The sequence below is a fragment of the Narcine bancroftii genome, chromosome 6 (assembly GCF_036971445.1).
Source record: "Narcine bancroftii isolate sNarBan1 chromosome 6, sNarBan1.hap1, whole genome shotgun sequence".
Taxonomy (NCBI): Eukaryota; Metazoa; Chordata; class Chondrichthyes; order Torpediniformes; family Narcinidae; genus Narcine; species Narcine bancroftii.
This window is the reverse complement of record NC_091474.1, coordinates 135,431,359-135,453,453: the sequence shown is the minus strand read 5'-3', so window position 1 is coordinate 135,453,453 and position 22,095 is coordinate 135,431,359. Positions and strand designations below refer to the sequence as shown.

The following is a 22,095-nucleotide window of genomic DNA, read 5'->3' as shown; positions in this document are numbered from 1 at the left end:
TAAAGAATGATAACTATAGATGAACCACTGATTGTACTTGGTAAGTTAATGACTGGAGTAAATAGATTTAGTAATTGATTTACATTTGAACACCAAGAAATTGGCAGATTCAGTAGTGTGGAAGCCCAATATAGTAGTGTGTGGGGTATTTCCTCAGAAAAGAATTGTGGTCTTTCTAATATGGCCTTTTATTCATCCTCCACTTTCTTCATTATACTCTTAATACCCCTGTTTTGACCTTCCTATCCACCTCCATTTAAAAATCTTCTTTGAACCTCATACTTTGGCATCTACCCTAATGTCCTGTCTGGCTTAATCTTAATTTCCATGGCTCATGCTCCTCTGAAATGCTTAATAACAGTTTTCAAGTTTCAGGTTCTAGTTTGAGGAAGTATTAACAAATTGTGCAGAAAATAAAGCACATATGCATCTACAGTATGTGGCAGAGGGTGGAATGTAACTCCAGAGGTGATTAAAAATGGTTTGGGTGATCCATTCTGGGCCCTTCATAAGAAAGATACAGACCTTCATTAACTGCATTACACTGTAGACATTTAGTCTACTCTATTCAAACAAATAGACACATGGAGAGTGGATCTCTATGGGACAATTACAATTTCTCCTCAAAGCCAGTGTGAGTCATCTATGATTCTCAGCTCTCAATATAAGTGATGCTTGCTGAACAGACTGGCATTTCAGCTCAACTCTACTTGTAAATAGTTATGGACATTGCACTCTATGGACACTAGTTTCATGTCATAAAATACTACACTTTATTTAAAAAGCAGAAGATTTAAGTGTTAGAATCTGTGAAAACCTTATTTTTTAAACTCTCTTTTCAGAGGCCTGCTTTTTACGAGGAAAATTTTAATCAAAGAATAAGAGATGCAACTGAGAGTTAGGAGATAGTACAGAAAGTTTGCATAGTGACAGCAATTGGTTTATTAATTTCCTCCTGTGTTTATAATGGTTTTCATCATGGAGTTATACATAATGGAAACTGGCCCTTTGGCCTGACTCATCCATGCTGATCAAAGTGCCTTCCATATCTAGTCCAATTTACCTGCATTTAGCCCATGCCCTTCTGAACTTTTCCATGTACCTGTCTAAATGTCCTTCAAATATCATAATTGTACCCACCACTACCACTTCCACTGGCAGCTCCTTCCACATAGCTACCATCCTCTGTGGGAAAAATTTAAATCCTCTGTGGTCTCCTTTAAATCTTTCTCCTCACCTTAACCCTATGCCCTCTGGTATTGATCTCTCTTTCCCTGGGAAAAAGACAGTAACCATTCATCTTACCCATCCTTCTCATGACTTTATAAAACTCTGTTATACGTCAGCCTTCAATTCTCCTGTGAAAGAAGTCCCAACCTATCTAATCACTTCTTATAATTCAAGTCCTCCAGTCCTAGCAACATCCCTGTAAATCTTTACTGCTCCTTTTCCAACTTAATCACTTTTACTATGGTACAGGCATGGTGACCTGGGCTACACACAATACTAAAACATTTGTACTTAGTGTCCCCACTGATAAAGATATGGCTGATATGTGTCCTCTTTACCACCCTGTCTTACTGTATCACCATTTTTAGGGAACTGTGTACTTGTTGCTATAGGTCCCAATGTTCTACAACACCCCCAAGGGCCTTGCTTTATCTTCCTGTCTAATGCCAAAACAAATTAGCCTTAGCACAATTAAAGGTGGATTGGTCTTTCTTAATTCTCCTTAATTCCCCAGAACAAGTCCTTTAATCCAAATATCTACCCATTCCTCCTTAATTTTCAATTTAATATTGTCCTGCTTCTTGTAAGTTTTGACCCATATTATGGTGTTCTCAGTTAAGAAGGATGTTTAAACAAAAGCCTAAGAATCAAGATAACTTACAGGAATTCCGAACTTCTGCAAGGCATATCCTGAAGGCATTCCCTGAAACAATAAAGAGGCAAATTCTTGTAATTCTTTCTCATAGCTGGAAATTAGGTTGTGACTATTTATGTTGGCATTTGCTCGCCATCTTCATTCTTATGTTTCTTGGTCTTGTACTTACAGCAGCTGACCACCAACACTTATACTCCATTATTTTTGATTTTGTATTTTATTGTACATGTGGTCTCACTTGGCTATGTTTATCTGCTTGTACATGTGAGTATATTAAAGTAGGTGCCACAAACAAAAATATATAGTTTTTTTGAGGATATGAACATTTTGTTTTGGTTTAACCAATACAATTTAAAATTGATGCATTGAGTAGTTACTACTTCTATACATTTTCGTCTCTATTCACACACTGGAGCATGATCATTACAAGCACTTGCAAAGCATGGAGATGGAATCAAGTCTCCTGCATATCCTTCAAAATTACCTGCAAGAACAAGTTACAAAGCAAAAGTTTTGTTATAGAATTCTGTGGATTGAACGTAGGAAGGCATAAACTGATTACAGTACCACTCCGATTATCTGAAATGGATTCTCTAAAATCCTCAGTTATCCAAGATTTTTTCGGAGCCAAACTAACCAGGGACATCAGATTCTCAGCACCGGCAGCAGTGGACCTCGGTCCCAGCACCAGCACCGGGGACCTCAAACTCCCGGGCAGCAGCGGGACTCTCAGCTCCCAGCAAGAGTGGGGCCTCAGTGAGGAGGTGTTGGCCAGCATTTTTTTTGGTGAGAATTAAACATTATTTTAATGCTTACAAAGTCTTACCTTGTTGTTTTTTGTTGTTTAAATATTGTTACAAGTGATTTGCTGTTGCTATTGGGGCTATTTTTTTTTTAAAATGACCAATTCTCTGACAAAAAAAACGTTTATCTGAAATGGGCCCGGTCCTGACCATTTGTACTTTTTTCCAAAGGCAGTACTATTAGTTTTGAGAAGGAATCAATGCAATAAAAGCTCTGGAAGCTGATTTCCTGAAGTTGGATGATTTGGCTCATTAGCACTCAGTATACTGAAGATCCATGCAGAAAATGAGCTCACTGATGGAAACTCAATGACATTCAATTAAATCACATCGTACAATCTGCTTTACTGAAGATAACAGAGTGGCTTAACAGGGAAGACAACTTCTCAAAAATATTAGCCTGAGGATTCTAAATTAACTAAACCATAGTGTCACCATTTAATAAAGTAATTTCTTGTTCATGGTCTTTGGCATGAAATGTTGATACGTTTGGTGCAGCTTTTTATTTGCTATCATAATTTATGCTAAGACCATTTCATACATTTGTCATGTGTAACTTAAACTAGTTAAGGTTCTATTTGGATGTCAACTACATTAGGTAAGGGAAAAGTTGCCACACAAATTAGTGCATATATACAGTACAATTCTGACTATCCGAAATGTGCCTATGTCAGATAAACTTTTTTTTCCAGAGAACTGGTCATTTTTTATTTAAACAGCTCAGTAGCAACAGCAAATTACTTGTATCAATGTTTAAAAAACATTACTTTTTAACCGAAAAAATGCTGACCACCACCGAACCCCGACATAGCCCAACCGCCAATCACTGAGACCAACCAATCACTGTCGTCGATCCCCAGGGAGGTTTCCTGGGCCAGTGGAACATTCACTAGCAAGTCAGCAGGCTTCTGCCTCCTGGTCACCAGAGTTCCTGAGTCCCGAGTCCCAACTCCGAATCTTCTCCGTAGCCTGCACATGTACACTGGGGAGTCAGTTCCGTTGTGCTGAGGAGGGAGAGAAGGGAAGAAAGGGAGAGGGGGAGGGAAGGGCTGATAAAGGGAGAAGAGGGAGTGTTACTGAGCCTGAGGTCTCCTTGATGATGCTGGGAGAAGGGATTCTTCCATCCAATTGTGGCTGGGAGACAGGAGCATGAAGTTTGAGGGGGAAAGTTGGAGAGAAAAGCCAATAGGGAAGGTATGGTGGTACACAAATGGCCTACTGCAGGGGAAACCACTGTACCTGCAGAAGAGCTTGAGGACAAGACAACACCTGGCCAACAGTCAATCAGCCAACCTGAATGGACCAAGCCCCACCCGGTCTGGTGTCAATCACCCTCTGGGATACAAGCCTGAGCCAGCCCTTTGAAGACACTCTCAGAGTTTACAGCAGCTCTCCTCACAGCTGGCTCTGTGGAAGTTTATGTTGAATAAAGCCTGTTGTACAGACCTTATGTTTTGTGTGTTTGCTTCTGTCCAATAGCGCACCACAATTCATTCAACATAAATTCTTAAAGCTGCTCTGGAAAAGTTCCTGAGTGCCAGGAGCCTCGAAATCGACCCACACCACCCAGAAGCACAAACACGCTTCGGGATCTGGACGCACATGGTTGAAGCGATCATTGAGGCACACGCCAATGACATTCTGGACTCCGATCGAAAGAGGCTCATCTTACTCCGATCAAAGCTGTGTCCCCGAGCCTTCCAGGCACTCAAAGACTGCACCAGGTACTGAGAAGTGACGAACACCCTCGAGATCATGTATAAACCTCCCACGAATGTGGTCTTTGCAAGGTACCTCCTGAGTATCCATGCCCAGCTGCCCGGGGAGAAGGCCAAGTCTTACCTAGAAGCCCTGCGTGAGTGGGCCCGATCTTGTTTGGCTGAACTCGGGTAAATGAAAGGGAGGTTGAGAGGCTGATCTGAGGTGCCTACGTCCTAGGGCTACACACGAGGACCATCAAGCAGAAGCTGCTGGAGGACAACATCTACTCCCTGGCCAAAACAGTGTAGGTCGTCCAAACCCTGGAGGCAGCAGCCCTGCACACCAAACCCTTTGACTCCAGGCGTCCTCAAGCCTCCGCGTGGTCAGCACATTTGGCTGTTGTGGCCCTAGATCAGGCTGGGGAAGAAAACTTCGCTGCTGCAGGCGCCCAGCGCCCTTGTAAGTACTGTGGGTCCTGGTGTGGGTCTGATCGTTGATCGCACCAAAACTGCCCAGCCAAAAACCATTACTGTTCGAGATGTGGCAAGAAAGGCCACTTGGCCAAAGTATGCCTCTGAAAGCCCGCTGCAGCTCAGCGGACCTCTATGACCTCCCCCCTCCCTCACAATCCCCACAACCTCTGCCGCTCCATGATGGATGTAAAAATAAACGGACAGGTTACAAAGTGCCTAATTGACAGTGGCAGCACCAAGAGTTTCATTCACCCGAGCATGGTCCACTCCCTAAAACTAAAAATCCACCCCACCACCTTCTCTGTCGCCTTCATCGCCAAGGACTGGTCTATCAATACCATCAGGCACTGCTTGGCCGATCTGACTGTGGGGGGTGTGGGGAGAGAGACGTACACTGGGTTCAGCCTCCTGGTCATGCCCAAACTCTGCGCCCCAATCCTCCTGATCTTAGACTTCCAATGCCACCTGCAGAGCATCACCCTCGCCTTCGGGAGGGCCCCTACCCCCACTCATGCTCCACAGTGCGCTGTCTAACCAGCCCCAGCCAACCTCCGGCCTCACTACGCTGCGCATCATCACCCCCCAGCACTCTTTTCACACCTCAGCCGATAGCTGCCAGAAGTAAGTGCTATTGCACCATGGACAGAGACTTCATCAGGGCAGAGATGCAGCAGCTTCTGGCGGAAGGTGTTATAAAGCCCAGCAACAGCCCTAGTAGAGCCCAGTCCTAGTGGTCAAAGGGGGAAACAAGCCGAGGATGGTCATGGATTACAGCCAGACCATCAACCAGTACACCCAGATGGACACCTGCCCCTTACTGAGGATAGCTGAAATGATCAACGAGATAGCCCGCTACCAGGTCTTCTCCACAAATGACCTGAAGTCGTCCTATCACCAACTCCCCATCCACCCGCGGGACAAGCCCTATATCACCTTCGAGGCAGATGGGCGTCTGTCACGAATAGGCTCCCCATCTTCCAGCGGGAGATGGATCAATGGTAGACTGGCACAATCTAAAGATGACTTTCCCGTACCTGAATAATGTCACTATCTGCGGCCACGACCAGCAGGACCACGATGCCAACCTGGAGAAATTTCTCCAGACAGCCAAGGAGCTGAACTTCACTTACAACAAAGAGAAGTGTGTGTAGAGCACCACCCGCCTCACCATCCTTGGGTACATCGTGGCATATGGTGTCATCGGCCCAGATCTGGAGATCTGGAATGGATGCGCACATTAATGGAGTTGCTCCTCCCCCCCCATGCTCAAAGCCCTCCGCAGGTGCCTTGGCTTATTGTCTTACTACTCACCATGTTTGGCTATCCCACATTTATCCACAGCGACCGGGGTTCTAGCTTCATGTTCCTCCTACATGCCAACCACAACTACGCCTATGTTAGGTTCAGCAGCGACAAGGAGGACACCGTCTCAACCAGGGACCTAGCAGCAGCAGAAACACCCACCACTCCACAGCATCCTCCAACCCAGGACCACGCTGGCCTGACACCCCCCCTGACCCCAAACAGCTATGGGCACTCAAGATCTCCTTGGGCACCAAGAACTTACTACATATGTGGGGGATTGAACCCGCCCCCCTGCCCATCTGATGTGACACACGCACCTCAATCCCAGCCCCGCCCCCCCCCGGCCACTCCTCTGCGCTGCACCATGCCAGCTGCTCCGGCCCCTGCCTCCAGTCCCCACAAACCCTCAGTGACTAGTGACCAGGAGCCAGTCATGAGACGGCCACTGGACCGTCTCAAACTGTAAATACTGTGTATATATGCTTTGGGACTCTGGGTAGGCCACGGACTGCAACTTGTACCCCGGGACAATTTTAAAGGGGGTGAATGTGGTGTTACACCACTGGCCTACTGCAAGGGGCAACCTCTGTACCCGCAGAAGAACACGGAGACAAGACAACACTTGGCTGGCTGTCAATTAGCCGACCTGAATGGACCAAGCCCCACCAGGTCGGTTGTCAATCACCCTCCAGGATATATGCCAGAGCCTGCCCTTCGAAGACACTTTCAGAGTTTACAGAAGCTTTCCTCACAGCTGGCTCTGTGGAAGTTTATGTTGAATAAAACTTGTTGTACAGACATTGTTTTGTGTGTTTGCTTCTGTCCGATAGCACGCCACAGTAGGTAAAGAAGAAATGGAATGAGAGAGGGGAGGGAGTTACCTGAAATGAGGACAATCGTCATTCTAATTTAATGATGGATGAGTTTTTTTTTTCAACCTGCGAAATCAGTTGGGCTCTGAAAATGTTTCTTAATAAATAAGGATTCCTGATTTGTTTTGGATAGAGTCATTTATCCAATTTTTTTTAATTCAGAAAATGAGGATTTTGGAGACTCCGATTTTGGATAATTGTAGTTATACACAGAACTATAGAACATTACAGCACAGAAACAGGCCTCTTTGGCCCTTCTAGTTTGTGCTGAACTATTTTTACATAATCCCACTGATCTGCATCCACTCCATAGCCCTCCATACTGCTCCCATCCATGTACCTATCTAAATTCTTCTTTAATGTTAAAACTGAGCCTGCATTTTCCACTTCAGCTGGCAGCTTGTCCAACACTCCCACCACTCTCTGTGTGAAGAAGTTCCTCTCATGGACCCCTTAAAGTTTTCTCCTTAACCCATGTCCTCTGGTTTGTATCTCACCTACCCTCAGTGGAAAAAGCCCATCTACATTTACACTGTCCATCCCTCTCATAATTTTAAATACACCTATCAAATCTCCCTTCATTCTTCTGCACTCCAGGGAATAAAGATCTGTTTAACCTTTCCCTGTAACTCAGTTCCTGAAGTCCAGGTTAATCTTCTCTGCAGCCTTTCAATTTTACTGATATCTTTCCTGTAGTTAGGTGACTAAAACTGCACACAATACTCCAAATTTGGCCTCACTAATGTCTTGTACAACTTTACCATAACATCCCAGCTCCTGTGCTCAATACTTTGATCTATGAAGGCCAATATGCCAAAAGTTCTCTTTACAACCCTATCTACCTGTGATACCACTTTCAGGGAATTATGTATGTCTGTTCCCAGATCCCAGATCCCTTTGTTCTACCATACTCCTTGGTGCTATATCATTTACCATGTATGTCCTTTCTTGATTTCTCCTTCCAAATGCAACACCTCACACTCGTCTGCATTAAATTCCATTTGCCATTTTTTCAGCCCATTTTCCAGCTGGTCCAGATTCCTGTGTAAGATTTGAAAACCTTTGCTGTCCACAACACCTCCAATTTACCACATTATCATCCAGATCGTTGAAATAGATGACAAGCAACAATGGTCCCAGCATCGAACCCTGAGACACATCACTAGTCACAGGCCTCCTGTCTGAGAAGCAATCTCTGGCTTCTCCTGCCCAGTCATTGTCGAATCCAGATCACTACTTCAACATCAATATCTTGCGTCTGAACCTTCCTGACGAACCTCCCATGTGGCATACTGTCAAAGGCCTCACTAGAGTCCACGTAGACAACATCCACAGGCTTTCCCTTGTCAACTTTCATGGTAACCTCCTCGATAAACTCTATAAGTTTGGTTAAACACGACCTACCACGCACAAAGCCATGTTGACTATCCCAAATCAGTTTCTAGCTTTCCAAATAATTTTATATCCAATCTTTTAGAACACCTTTCAATAATTTACCTACGACTGACATCAGGTTCACTGGCCTATAATTTTCAGGGATACTTTTGAAGACTTTTTTTAAACAACAGAACAACGTAAGCTACTCTCTAATCGTCCAGCACCACACCTGTGAAAGACACTTTAAATATTTCTGCCAGAGCCCCTGCAGAATAGTCTGAGGAATAGCCTCCCTCCAGGACCAAGAAAATATCTTGTCAGGCCCTGGGGATTTATCTTCCCTTAGTTTCAGGTCTCATATGCTTTGTCAGAACTGGCTCTTATTGTAATATATTTAACATAACATAACAATTACAGCACGGAAACAGGCCATTAGGCCCTTCTAGTCCGCACCGAACCAAACACCCCTTTCTAATCCCACCTCCCTGCACAATGCCCATAACCCTCCATCTTCCTCTCATCCATATACCTGTCCAACCTTTTCTTAAATAATACAATTGACTCTGCCGCCACTATTTCTCCCGGAAGATCATTCCACACAGCTACCACTCTCTGAGTAAAGAAGTTCCCCCTCATGTTACCTCTAAACCTCTGCCCCTTAATTCTTAACTCATGTCCTCTTGTTTTAAACTTTCCTCCTCTTAACGGAAATAGTCTATCCACATCCATTCTGTCTATCCCTTTCATAATCTTAAATACTTCTATCAAATCCCCTCTCAACCTTCTACGCTCCAAAGAATAAAGACCCAATCTGTCCAATCTCTCCCCATACTCCAGATGCTTAAACCCAGGCAACATTCTGGTAAACCTTCTCTGCACTCTCTCCACTCTGTTTATATCCTTCCTATAATTAGGCGACCAGAACTGCACACAGAACTCCAAATTAGGCCGCACCAACGTCTTATACAATCTCAACAACACCTCCCAACTCCTATATTCCATGCAATGATTGATAAAGGCCAGCATACTAAAAGCCTTCTTCACCACCCTATTCACGTGAGTTTCTACCTTCAGGGAACGATGTACCGTCACTCCTAAATCTTTCTGCTCTTCTGTATTCCTCAATGCTCTCCCATTTACCACATATGTCCTATTCTGATTCTACTTACCAAAATGAAGCACCTCACACTTATCAGCATTAAATTCCATCTGCCATTTTTCAGCCCACTTTTCTAAGCAGCCCAAATCCCTCTGCACTCCTTGAAAACCTTCTTCATTATCCACTATTCCACCTATCTTAGTATCGTCTGCATATTTACTAATCCAATTCACCACCCCATCATCTAGATCATTAATGTATATAACGAACAACAATGGGCCCAATATAGATCCTTGAGGCACACCACTGGTCACCGGCCTCCAACCTGACAGACAATTATCCACTACCACTCTCTGGCCTCTCCCCTTCAGCCAATGTTCAATCCATTTGACTATCTCAAAATTTATACCCAAAGACTGCACCTTCCTAACCAACCTTCCATGTTGCTTTAAGACAGGAAGCATTTCCTCCTCTTTAATCTGTATAGGTTCCATGACCTCACTCCTTATTTCCCACAACTCTGTGCCTTTTCCTGATGGAAAAAAATTAAGATCTTCCCCATCTCTTTTGATTTCATACAAAGCCAACCACTCTGATTTACAAGGCGACCAATTTTGTTCCTTACTATCCTTTTGCTCTTAATTTACTTGTAGAAACCCCTTAGGATTTTCCTTCACTGTTTGCCAAAGCAACCTCATATCTTCTTTTAGCCATTCTGATTTACTTTTTGAGGTTTTTCTGGTATCTTTTATATTCCTCAAGAACTTCACTTGCTCCGTGTTGCCTATACCTGCTATACAGGTAGTCCTCGACTTCCGACCTATACAAGTTACATCCACCCGCACATATGGCCAAATTAAAAAAAATCTTTATTAAAACTACTAAACAAGAACATATTTTGTATTAAAAGTACTGTAGACAATGGAACCTCGTTATAATACGAAAAAAGCACTAAATCAGGTTTCAATAAAATGTAGTTATAGTTTAAATTAAAAACACAAATTAATTTTTAGTAAATCGACCATCCCCACTCTTGGTAGCAACGTGAAGTCCCCTGCCCCCTAGCAGCAGCCTGAGGTCCCCCACTACCCCACGGCAGCCCGAGGTTCTAGTTCCCTGGGGCAGCTATCTTCATTAAAGTTACTATACCTATGTTGACATTCTACATTAAAGGTTCATTTGCTTTAGGACCTCATTAAGCCATGCACGGTGGGGCCAATTCGACGCATCCAACCTGATTTATGACCGATCCTTCAGTCCCAATTACAGTTGTAAGTTGGGGACCATCTGTACACTTCTCTCTTCTTCTGAATCAGATCCCCAAAATCCCTTGAAAACTAAGTTTTCTTGACTTTAATCCAGACCAGAGCATACAAACTTCACTTACCTCACACATCCTTGCCCAAAAATAACATCCCAATCCACACATTCTAGATCCTTTCTCATTTCCTCAAAATTGGCCTTTCTCCAATTTAGAATCTCAACCTGACTTCCAGACCTATCCTTCTCCATAATTAACTTGAAACTAATGGCAGAATGATCACTGAACCCAAAATGTTCCCCTATACAAACTTCTGCCACCTGTCCTGTCTTGTTCCCTAATAGGAGGTCCAATATTGCACCCTCTCTAGTTGGTACCTCTTTTTATTGATTTATAAAACTTTCCTGAACACATTTAACAAATTCCAAGCCATCGAGCCCTCTTACAGTTTGGGAGTCCCAGTCAATATTCAAAAAATTAAAATCTCCTCTATCACACACAACCTTATGTTTCATGCAGCTGCTTGCCATCTCTATACAGATTTTCTCCTCCAATTCTCATTGACTATTGGGCAGACTAACACAACCCCATGAGTGTGGTCATACCTTTCCCATTCCTCAGTTTCACCATATAGTCTCAGCAGAGGAGCCCTCTGGTCTGTCCTGCCTGGACATAGCTGTGATATTTTCCATGTTGAGCAATGCCACTCCTCCGTCTTTCATTCTCCGCCCCCCTCCACCCATGGTTCTGTCATATCTAAAGCCACAGAAGCCCAGAACATTAAGCTGTCAGTCCTGCCTTTCCTGCAATGACCACAATATCATAATTCCACGTGCCAATCCATGCTCTAAGCTCATCTGCCTTTCCTCCAATACTCCATGCATTGGTTGACTGTCTGAGTGGAAAAAGTTGCCCCTCAGGTCCTAATTAAATCTCTCTCCCCTCACCTTAAACCTCTGGTGTCAAGTTCCAAGACCATCTACACTAAGTGTTTGTTGATGCATCAAATAACCAGACTACACAAAAAGGCAACCTCTGACAAACGCATTACTGTTAAATTCAAATGTATTACGCCAGCCAAGCTCCATCTCCTTTTTTAAACTAGCACGCACCATGGAGACCTGCGCATGCGCAATAGCATCGTAGTGAGAACAGTGGCTGCAGCAGGTGCAGACAGCCAATCGAAGCGGGTGTCCACATCCCCTTTCTTGGGCAGCTCCTTTCACAAACCACAATCCATGTAGGTTCATACATTGCAATAATTATAGTTCAGCAGTGAAGAGTCAGCCCAGTTTAATCCCGATATTTTGGGTTGGGCTTACAAGTGCGCCTGAAGTGTGTTATGTTGTAGCCATTGGTGGAAGTGGATGCTTGGGGTGTGACTTGGGGTGCTTCAGCTTTAAAGAATGTGCCATCCGTGGTCTCAGGGTTGCAGCCATTTGTTTCATGGGTTGTTACTGAGGGAGCTCTGCCTACCCCGGGTTCATGTTCCAGATCCTGGTATATAGTCTCATCAGGAATGGTTTGGGATGGGGGTGGCTCCTTTACAGGCCAGATGTGTTGCTGCTTGTCAGGCCATCTGCCCTTGATAAAAGTGCTCAGGGTCCTGAAAGTTGTATCTTCAGCCATGTGCTGTCTCAGTTCATCCAACCAGGAGGAGGAGATGTGCATTACTGTCATGATATCAAACGTGTCCTCTTCCTCAGCTTGCTGGATCGTGCATTTTCTGGGAGCACAAGATAGCACATTGGCTAAATGCACTTCTTTTTCACACATAAATTCAAGTCAGGTTGTATTTCTGAAGCCTGAACATCATTCTCTGTAAATGTGCAGGGGCCACATGGATTGGCTTTTTCAGAATTGTGATCAGAGCTAAGTGGCCTGTCTCGATGGTCACTGGTCTACCATAAATGTAGTCATTAAATTCTAAGCAGGCGAAAACTACAGCCGACAACTCCTTCTCTATTTAGGAGTATCTGGTCTCCATGGTGGTGAGTGACCTGGATGCATAGGCCACTGGTTTTCCATCCTGCAGGCATGCTGCACCCAGTCCATACCAGTTAGCATGATGTAGTCTGCGCAAGATGTAGTATGATAGAATAGGTGGGGATGACATATATATATATATATATATATATATATACACACCTTTTTAATGCATGGAATGCATTTTGTTGTTCCTCCTGTCAGGACCAAACCACATCTTTATGTGTCAACTGCCTTAGCGGGGTGGTAAGATCACTGATGTTTGGAATGAACTTGCTCAGGTAGTTGACCATACCCAGGAAAAGTTGTAGTGCTGTCACATCTATCGGTACCAGCATTTCACTGATTGCTCTAGTCTTTGAAGGGTCTGCCGTCAAGCCTTCTCCTGTGAAAATATGGCCTACATAACCTACCTGGTTCAGCTAAAACCTACAATTACGAGGGTTGAGCTTAAGATTAACCTCACGGGCTTTGACAAGTACCATTTTTAAATTTGCATCGTATTTTTCCAAGTCTTTGCCACCTACAAGTATGTCATCAACAATGATGGCTCAGGGATACCCTGCAAAGATTTGCTCTGTTGATCTTTGAAATACTTTGCTGGCTGGATTGGTTCCAAATGGCACTCGCAGGAATCTTTATCGGCCAAAATTCGTGCTGAATGTGATCATCAATGATGACTTGTAGTCAAGTTTGATTTGTCAGAATGAATTCTTTGAGTCCAAAACCAAGAAAACAGTTGTGTCAGCCATCTGTGCGGCAACTTCCTCCATTGTACACATTGGATGGTGTGGTTGTTTTAAACCTGTATTGAGGTCTCTCGGGTCAATGTCCGTCTTTCTCTTTTTAGGCAGCCATCATGGAGAAAACCCACTCAGTGGGCTCGAAGACTGGGATAATCATGCCCAGGTCCTGCATCCTGTCCAGCTCAATCTTAACCCTGTCCTTCATTGCTATTAGTATACGGCATGCCAGATGAACCATGAGCCTCACTTCTAGGTCGAGCTGCATGAAGTATATCACTGGCAGTTTTCCCAGTTCCTTCATAAAAAGGTCACTGAACTCGGAAAAGATTCTGTGTGTCAGATCATCTTCGGCCGGACTTAATTGGTGTACCTCTCTGCTGAACAAAACAAGACCCATGTCCATGGTTATGCTCAGGCCCAGCAGATGTAGGACATTTTCTTGGACTATGAAAAAGGTTAGTATGTGCAGCTGTCCTTGAACGTAGCACTGCAGTCGCACTGTGCCGTTGATTCTGATTCTGCGGCCTCCATATGCCACTAGACTTGTGGACTTGGAGCACAGTATGACCTGTTCTCACTTCCTCAGTAGGTTGAACGTTCTTCGTGACATGATGCTGCACTTGGCTCCAGTGTTAATTTTCATGTCTGTTGCTTTACCATTGATCTTCATTGTTACAAATGCTTCGTTATTCCTTCTGATTCTTGCTGGGTCTCCTGACATCTGAAGATTCAATCCATCAACATAATACTCGTCATCAGAGTTGGTTTATCCTTGCTCAGGTTCCAACTAGTTAATCATCCTTCAGTATCTAGGTCTTGGAGTGAGTTGCTACAAAGTTTTGCAGCATCTGCTAAAAAACGGTTCCATTTCTGGTATGCTCTGCACTGCTGGCTGAATGCTGGGCACATTTCTCGTTTTGCCACATGGTCACCACCGCAGTTGCCACACTCCATCCAGGGCTTGATTGGCTTTGTCTTCTTCTGGCTTCCGGCCACTGCCTGTTTGGAGGTCCCACTTGGTCTGCGTTTATGCTTGTGCCTTGCTGCTGTGGAGGGGCTAGCTTTCCGCTGTTCTCTTCTGTGATTTTGTAAGCCAGACACGTGGAGATTGCCTTTGCGAGCGTTAGTTCATTATCAAGCAGCAGTGCCTTTCTCATGCTTTCAACGCAAATAATCCTGTCTTTGATCAACTCTTCAGAGTTCTCCGAAGTCACATGTCCTTGCCCTGATTTTTAGGTTGCTGACATACGATTGAATCGACTCGCCAGGCCTCTGGTTTCTGGTATTAAATCTGTGCCGTTCCATCGTTAAGTTCTTTTGTGGATTTTCTTTTTAAACACTTGGACTCCTCTCTTGACTCAGCAGGGCTGATAAAGATACCCTCGTTTGCATATATGAACAACCTTTCCCTTTCGATGGTCTCAGAGCTAAATTTAGTAAAATGTATGCTTTGACTCGGGCACGTAGTGATATATGTCGTATTCTTGTTCGAATATGCGCCAATTTTCGGCCACAATGCCTTCAAACAGAAGGTCAGGCCTTTAGAAGGTCTGCCATTATGGTGCAGTCATAACGTGATGCATCGAATAACCAGACAACACAAAGCGCAACCTCTGACGAATGCTTTACTGTTAAATTCAACAATACAATGTATAACAGGAGCCCCTGGAAATGGCGTCCACCACCAGCCAAGCTCCATCTTCTTTTTCAACTAGCGCGCTTTGCGGGGACTTGTGAATGTGCAATAGCATCGTAGCGAGTACAGTGGCTGCAGCAGGTGCAGACAGCCAATAGAAGCGGCTGTCTACACTGAGGAAATAGACTGTGAGCATTCACTTCATCCATGTCTCTCATTATTTTATAAACCGCTACAAGATCTTCCCTCACCCTCCAACACTCCATGAACTCTTCCTGATTTGACTCTTAATGACCAAAACTGGAGGGAATTTGTGGTATCTAATTAACCTCTCAGCACATATTTGAATGTAGGAAGATCTGGAGCACCCAGCCAGGAAAATCTATTTAATAACAGGGAGAATGAGAAAGCCTCACATGGCACCCGAGCACCATTTGATTATTGCAACAAAAGTTTGTGATGAGGATTTGATATGTGATCAGTGCCCTTTTAAGCAATAGATCATCATCATCCATTAATGATCCCTTTTAACGATGGATCAGATTTCTTCCAATTTTGAAGATGAATAGTACATAAAGATAATTTACCAGTCCTGGTGGGCCAGGGGGTCCCATCAATCCAGCGTCACCCTGAAAAATAAGACATCAGTGAAAAATGGTCATCTTTTGCATGGTACTTAGAAAGGAGGGGAGACAGCTTCAGTCTGCCTGACATGACAGCTGCTTTCTTATTTTGCAGTAAGTTAGCAGCTGCTTCAACCGAATGACTCATATTTGTGTTTGAAGGCATCTCTACGATGTTATCAAACCTGAAACAAGAGAGGGCCATTCAACCACTGAGCTTGTCCTTTCCAACAAAGCAAGTTATGGCTCAGACTTCTGGGAGGCAAAGGGTCAGAGAGAGAGAAAAAAATCTCCCAAAAAGATTAACCTTTGTAAAATTACACACCCCTCCTCACCTCCTCTAGCCCAACCACTTCCAGTCCACATCCATCTACAGTTTTAGAAAATAATCCTTGCTAACAATTTAATTAACATTTAAAAGAATAATAGAGACAGATGACCAAATATTTTGCAGGAGATGTGCCGTTTGTCAGGGACAAGAATGTTAATGAATGTGCTCAATGGACATCCTTGAAAGTTGTGTTTAAATTTGCGAGTTGACATGAAATTTTGGAGAAATGTATCCTCTTAAAGGCATTAATATGGAGACTTATTACGTATTGTTTAAAAAGATTGGATTGGACAGATCATCTAGTCAGAAATCTCAGTCTAGTTTTATGGCCACTTGAAAACTTGTCTCAAAGGTGACATTTCAGTCAGTAAATCAACACTACCATGACATTAACCTTTAATCTGATAGAGGTGTGCTGCTAAGTGTGCAACCAGCAAGCTAAAGTCCAACCTTCACAATGAGATAACGTGTTCTGGGATGGAGTGAAAAAGCTTTGTTTTGTGCGCTATCCAGGTGAGTCAATCCACTTAAGTACAACATGTTATACAAAAGTTCAGAGTATTGTGTTACAGTGAAAATATCCAGATAAGGGTAGCATAATTTTACTAATGGCAAGTTAATTCAAGAGTCTAATAACAGCAGGAATGAAACTACCCTTGAATCAGGTGGAGAATGTTTTCTAACTCATCATCCTCTGCCTTGCAGGAAGTAGGGTTCAGAGTGTGTGACCGGGGTGAGATAAATCTCTTTAATATGTTGGCTGCTTCCCTGAGGCAGTGGGAAGTTTTTTTTAAAAAAAATTATGGTGTGTGGAAAATTCACTAAAATGGAAATTCCACCGATGAAAATTCACTGACAGAAAATTCACCAACAATAAAAAAAAAGACTGACCATCTAATTCACCAATGGAGAGGCAAACTCCCCCATGTGAACTAGCACAGGGAGCCACAAGAGCAACGACCTAAGGGGAGAATCATTAGGCAAATGTCTGCAGGAATGACCAATTAACACCTAATTAAAAGCTTGATTAAAGGACACCAACATTCATTAAAAATTAAAACGATATGAGATATACCTCTTAAAATGTTTTGACACATTAGTCAGGTTACTTCAAAATTCATTAAAAATTAAAACAATATATTATGAGCTATGACTTAAAAATATTATTACACACTAATCAGATTTGTAATTAAGAACAATTCTTCCAATTCTTTTTGCATAGTCTCAATATTTTCTTCTCTTTCTCAATGGCTCTTGGCCTGCATTACATTGTTTAATTTTAGCTTCACTTTAAGTTTGTTTTTTTTAATTCACTCAACAAATTTCCAAACATTGGGATGGCAGGCAGGTTGGTTGAGTCAGTTGGTTAATCAATGAATTCATTTTTTCATTCATCCAATTGTGGTTAGTGTTTTCTTGGGGTGATTTTGATGGTAGGTGATTTTACTTATGCGACAGAAAATTCACTGATGAGCTTTTTAAGTTTTAATTACCAATTAACACCTAATGAATCGGCTGGGGTGTGGTTGGAAGGAGGCGAGGTGCAGTAAACGGTCTTCACTTGGCTCAAACCACTGCTGACAGTCCACGTCAGGTCCACCCGCTCCTGAGTTGGGAGATCCACGCCCACCTCCAACAGGATTTAAGGTTTGTGCGGGGGGGGGGGGGGGTGGGAGCAGATTCATAGTTCCAACACCACTAGCCAGAGTAAGAGACCAGAGTGCCTGCAGTGCTGGGGATGTGTGCCAGTTCTGCCCGGTGTCTAGCGCACACTCTTAGCGCCACTTCTCCAGCAGGTGAAGCTGCCAGGACTGAACACACGATGGAGGAACAAAGGAAATCCTCCCCGGAATGGGGCACAAAATCAGCCCGAAACTGGCGTCTATCTGTGCATCCTTGCAAGGAGGGGAGCGGGAGAGGCAAATTTCCACGTGCACATGGGGGTGGGGAGGGGGGAGAACTAGTACAAGCAGCTGCAGAAGCAACGATCTAAGGGGAGGTTCGTTAGATCGTTGTCAGCAGGAATTACCAATTCACACCTAATTAAAAGCTTTATTAAAGGACACTTTGTAGCGGGTGCACAGCGCGCTATTGTGAATCGCCACCGTCAGTTCAGCAGCTGTTCACTAACGAGTTCATTAACAGGCAGGGAATAAAAGGTCTGTGTACGTCTGCAATAAACCAGTCTTGAGTTGACTAGTTTGTGTGTGTTTGCCTTTATTTAGTAGCATCTACTGTAGTAGCCGCTACAACTTCAAAATTCATTAAAAATTAAAACAATACATCATGTGCTATGCCTCTTAAAAAAATTTTTTTTTTCATTAATTCAATTGTCAGTTAATTTTCTTGGGGTAAATTAGATGGTCGATGATTTTTCTGTCAGTTAATTTTATAGTTGGTGAATTAATTTTAGTGAATGTACCTGTAATGCACTGTTATAGGCCCATGTGCCTGTGCTCCCCAAATGCATCCATGTGACCATTTAACCTACTAATACCATACATCTTTGGAATGTGGGAGGAAATTGGAGCACCCAGAGGAAACCCAAGCAGTCACAGGAATCATGCTAAAATCCTTACAGACAGCGCCGGGTTCGAACTCTGGTTACTGGCATTGTGCTGACTACTACACTAACAGTTACATGTCTCTATTGACTCTATTTTCATTCTGTTTCCTTTCTCCTGCTCTCATTTATTTTGCCTGTATATACACAGTAGCTATGAGCATCACTTCCTGCAATGGCCCACAGAAAAACCATGTCATTGCTGTCATTCCATCCACATTCCGCCATCTGAATGGAGTGTGTCAGTCTTCATGTTGGAGGGCACAACAAACATGCTAAAGGTAGACGTTATGGATGTGATGGGAAATGAGGACCTGAATGCAATAGCTATCACTAAAGAGGTAGTACTCAGAAAGCTGAAGGGGCTAAAGATAGTCCTCTGGGGCTGTTGGAATGGTACTGAAAGAAATGGTAGAAGTATAGTCGAGGTTTTGGTGATAATCTACCAAAATTCTCGGGACTCTGGATAAGTACCGGTGGATCAAAAGATGGCAAATGTCACACCACAATTCAAAAAAGGATGTAGACAAAAGCCATGGAACTCTAGGCCAGTTAGTTTAACATCTGCAGCTGGGAAAATGCTTGAAGCTATCATTAAAGAAGAAATGGTGAGGCATCTTTGAAGACATAATGAGCGCAGTAGATGGATGTTGTTTACCTTGATTTTCTGAAGGTGTTTAATATTGTGTGCAGTGTGGATAGAGGATTGGTTAACCAATAGAAAGCAGGGAGTTGGGGTATAGGAGTGATTTTCTGGTTGGCAATTAGTGGTGAGCGGGGTGCTGCAGGATTCAGTGCTGGGCTCACAACTGTTCACAATATACATAAACAGTCTGGAAGAGGGACAGAGTGTAGTGCATCTAAGTTTGCTGACGACAATAAATGGAGTGGAAAAGCAAATTCTTCAGAGGATATGGAGAGTCTGCAGAAAGATGTACTTTTGTGAGGTAAAGTGAGTGAGCCAGGGTCTGACAGATGGAGTACAATGTTGGCAAATGTGAGGTTATCAACTTTGAGATGAAAAATAGAAGATCAGATTATTATTTAAATGGCAAATGATTGCAGCATGTTAGCATGAAGAAAGACTTGGGAAGTGCTTGTGTATGAATCGCAAAAGGTTGGTTTGCAGGTGGTGCAGGCTATCAAGCAGACAACTGGAATGTTTGTCTTCATTGCTAGAGGGACGGAATTTAAGAGCAGGGAGGTTATGCAGCAAATGTACAAGGTACTGGTGAGACTGCATCTGGAGGACTGCAAATGTATGGGCTTTGGAGGCAGTGCAGAGGTGGTTCACCAGGTTGAGAGAAGATGAAGAAGTGAGTCGATGATGAGAGACTGAGGCATCTGGGACTGTACTCTGAAATTTAGAAGAATGAGAGGGGGTCTTATCGAAACAAAATTATGAAAGGCAAACATAAGATAGAGGTAGATAAAGTTGTTTCCATTGGTAGGGGAGACCAGAACTAGGGGACATAGCCTCCAATTTTAGGGTAGTAGATTTAGGACAGAGATAAAGAGGAATTGCTTTTCCCAGAGGGTGATAAATCTGTGGAATTTGCTGCCCATTGAAACAGTGGAGGCTACCTCAGTAAATTTATGTCATACAAGGTTGGATATATTTTTACATAGTTCAAGAATTAAGGGATATGGGGAAAAGGTGGAGATGAGTCGATCATCAGATCAGCCATGGTCTCACTGAATGACAGAACAAGCTCAATGGGTTGGGTGGCCTACTCCTGCTCCTACTTCTAATGTTCTGATCTAGAACATCAGATAGAGTAGGTAACTAATTCTGGGCTTCCTGAACAAGTGGCTCCTGCCCTCAACCTCAGTTCCCTGTCTTACTTTAGGCCTTCCTGATAAAACCCTTACCTTTGATCCTTTCTCTCCTTTTATTCCTCCTGGGCCTTCTTGTCCCTATGAAGAGACAAAACACAGGAGTGAACAATTGGTACACAAGTACTTTGTCACATGTAATTTTACAAAGCAATTGAAGTTGTTTGATCAATTTTAAAAATTCTTACCGGTTCTCCTTTCATTCCTTTTGCCCCATTCTTCCCAGAATGCCCAGGATCTCCACTGGAGCCCTGTAAAACATGGATATCATTACATTTAGCTGAAAAGGTCATTGTTTGCCCACCATTAATATTCTGATAAAGGGTTTTTGATCTGAAATATTAATTCCGTTTCATTTTCTACAAATGTGACTTGATCCTGTTGAATGTTCCTGTACTCCGCTTTTATTTCTAGTTTGCATATCCTCAGTGTCAATCTTTTATTTTTCTATTTCTTCATGCTTGCACTGGGCTCACAACCAAAATGACTGTTAGTGCCTACGACACCATTCCACTTATTTGCTGCACAGAGATTGCCAAACCAACATGCCCATTTTCCTTCCTTGCGACTTGATCTCAAAAAATGCACAATGGTTTTTGCAGCTGAAGGCTTAGGTGGAAAACAACAGGGTAAGTATTCATCTGATCAGAAACAAATTTAACCGGGTATTGAATAGAGATGGTTTCAATTCATTTTATCAACAACTCTTGCAATGGAAATGACAGCAGAGCTATCAGATTAGCTACTTGTAATCACAAAAATATTGATAGTAATAAAAAAATTATTGCAAATATTTGTTGAACTGCCTTAGTTGCTTAGTAGTATTAGTCCAAGAATGGAGAAGAAACAGATCAACTAAATAACAATCTGTGAAATGTCATTGTATGGAGGAGGGGAAAATGCAAATGGAGAGAAGAAGAGAAAAAGTTAGAGGGTGAGAAACTGAGTCGAGCATGTGAAGAGAGGGTGCCAAGAGAGTAGGCAGGACAGAAAAATGAGGGGGGGGGGGAAAGAATGTTTAAAAAGAGCTTGATCATTTGCTAACTTAATAGCAAAGAAATTCTGAAATGACCCATTGTTCACTTGCAAACAATTGTCCGGTAAATGGAAATTGATGCGGCACTTCACATGTCAATGGAATAATTCCTATACATTCAGAAAGGTAAGTTTATTTATGATATGGAAAATAAAACATTGTTGTTAGGTGCAGACTCTCAGCATGGACCCAGGTGCTAAAATCTCTGCTGGGGAAACTCAGGTTGTCTCCATGATATTATTGGTCCCATTGTTGCTCTGTTTATACCTACATGCATTTCCACAGACCACAGAGGAAAGAGAAGCCATGGTTGTAGGGGTTCTCATCAGCATCTGAAATATTAGGCTTAGCAAACTGTCTCAGGATTAAAATATTACATAACCTTCTGAAATGTACAGTGTCATCCACAAAGATACTTTAGCAGTGGTCATGCACTATGTGGGAGTAATATCACATGAGGAATGATATGTGCTGAAATAAAATGAACCCAAGGAACATAAAATACACATGTCACGCAATCAGATTTCAACTTCAGAATAGTGATTGCATTTCTGCACATTTT

At 43.0% G+C, this 22,095-nt stretch overlaps 1 protein-coding gene across 7 annotated transcripts in view; it reads right to left on the bottom strand.

Annotated features, from left to right (window-relative positions):
- col19a1 (collagen type XIX alpha 1 chain) overlaps positions 1 to 22,095 on the bottom strand; it is a 346,509-nt gene that overhangs the window by 117,974 nt on the left and 206,440 nt on the right. For all 7 annotated transcript variants that reach the window (XR_011340316.1, XM_069886134.1, XM_069886135.1 and 4 more), the window contains 4 exons: positions 20,686 to 20,748; positions 20,534 to 20,578; positions 15,732 to 15,773; positions 1,892 to 1,933 (listed from right to left, as the gene is read on the bottom strand). Coding sequence is in view for 6 of the 7 variants with exons in the window: in XM_069886134.1 (XP_069742235.1) it covers positions 1,892 to 1,933; positions 15,732 to 15,773; positions 20,534 to 20,578; positions 20,686 to 20,748 (192 nt within the window). In the remaining variant the exon portion in view is untranslated. The remainder of the gene's footprint in view (positions 1 to 1,891; positions 1,934 to 15,731; positions 15,774 to 20,533; positions 20,579 to 20,685; positions 20,749 to 22,095) is intronic.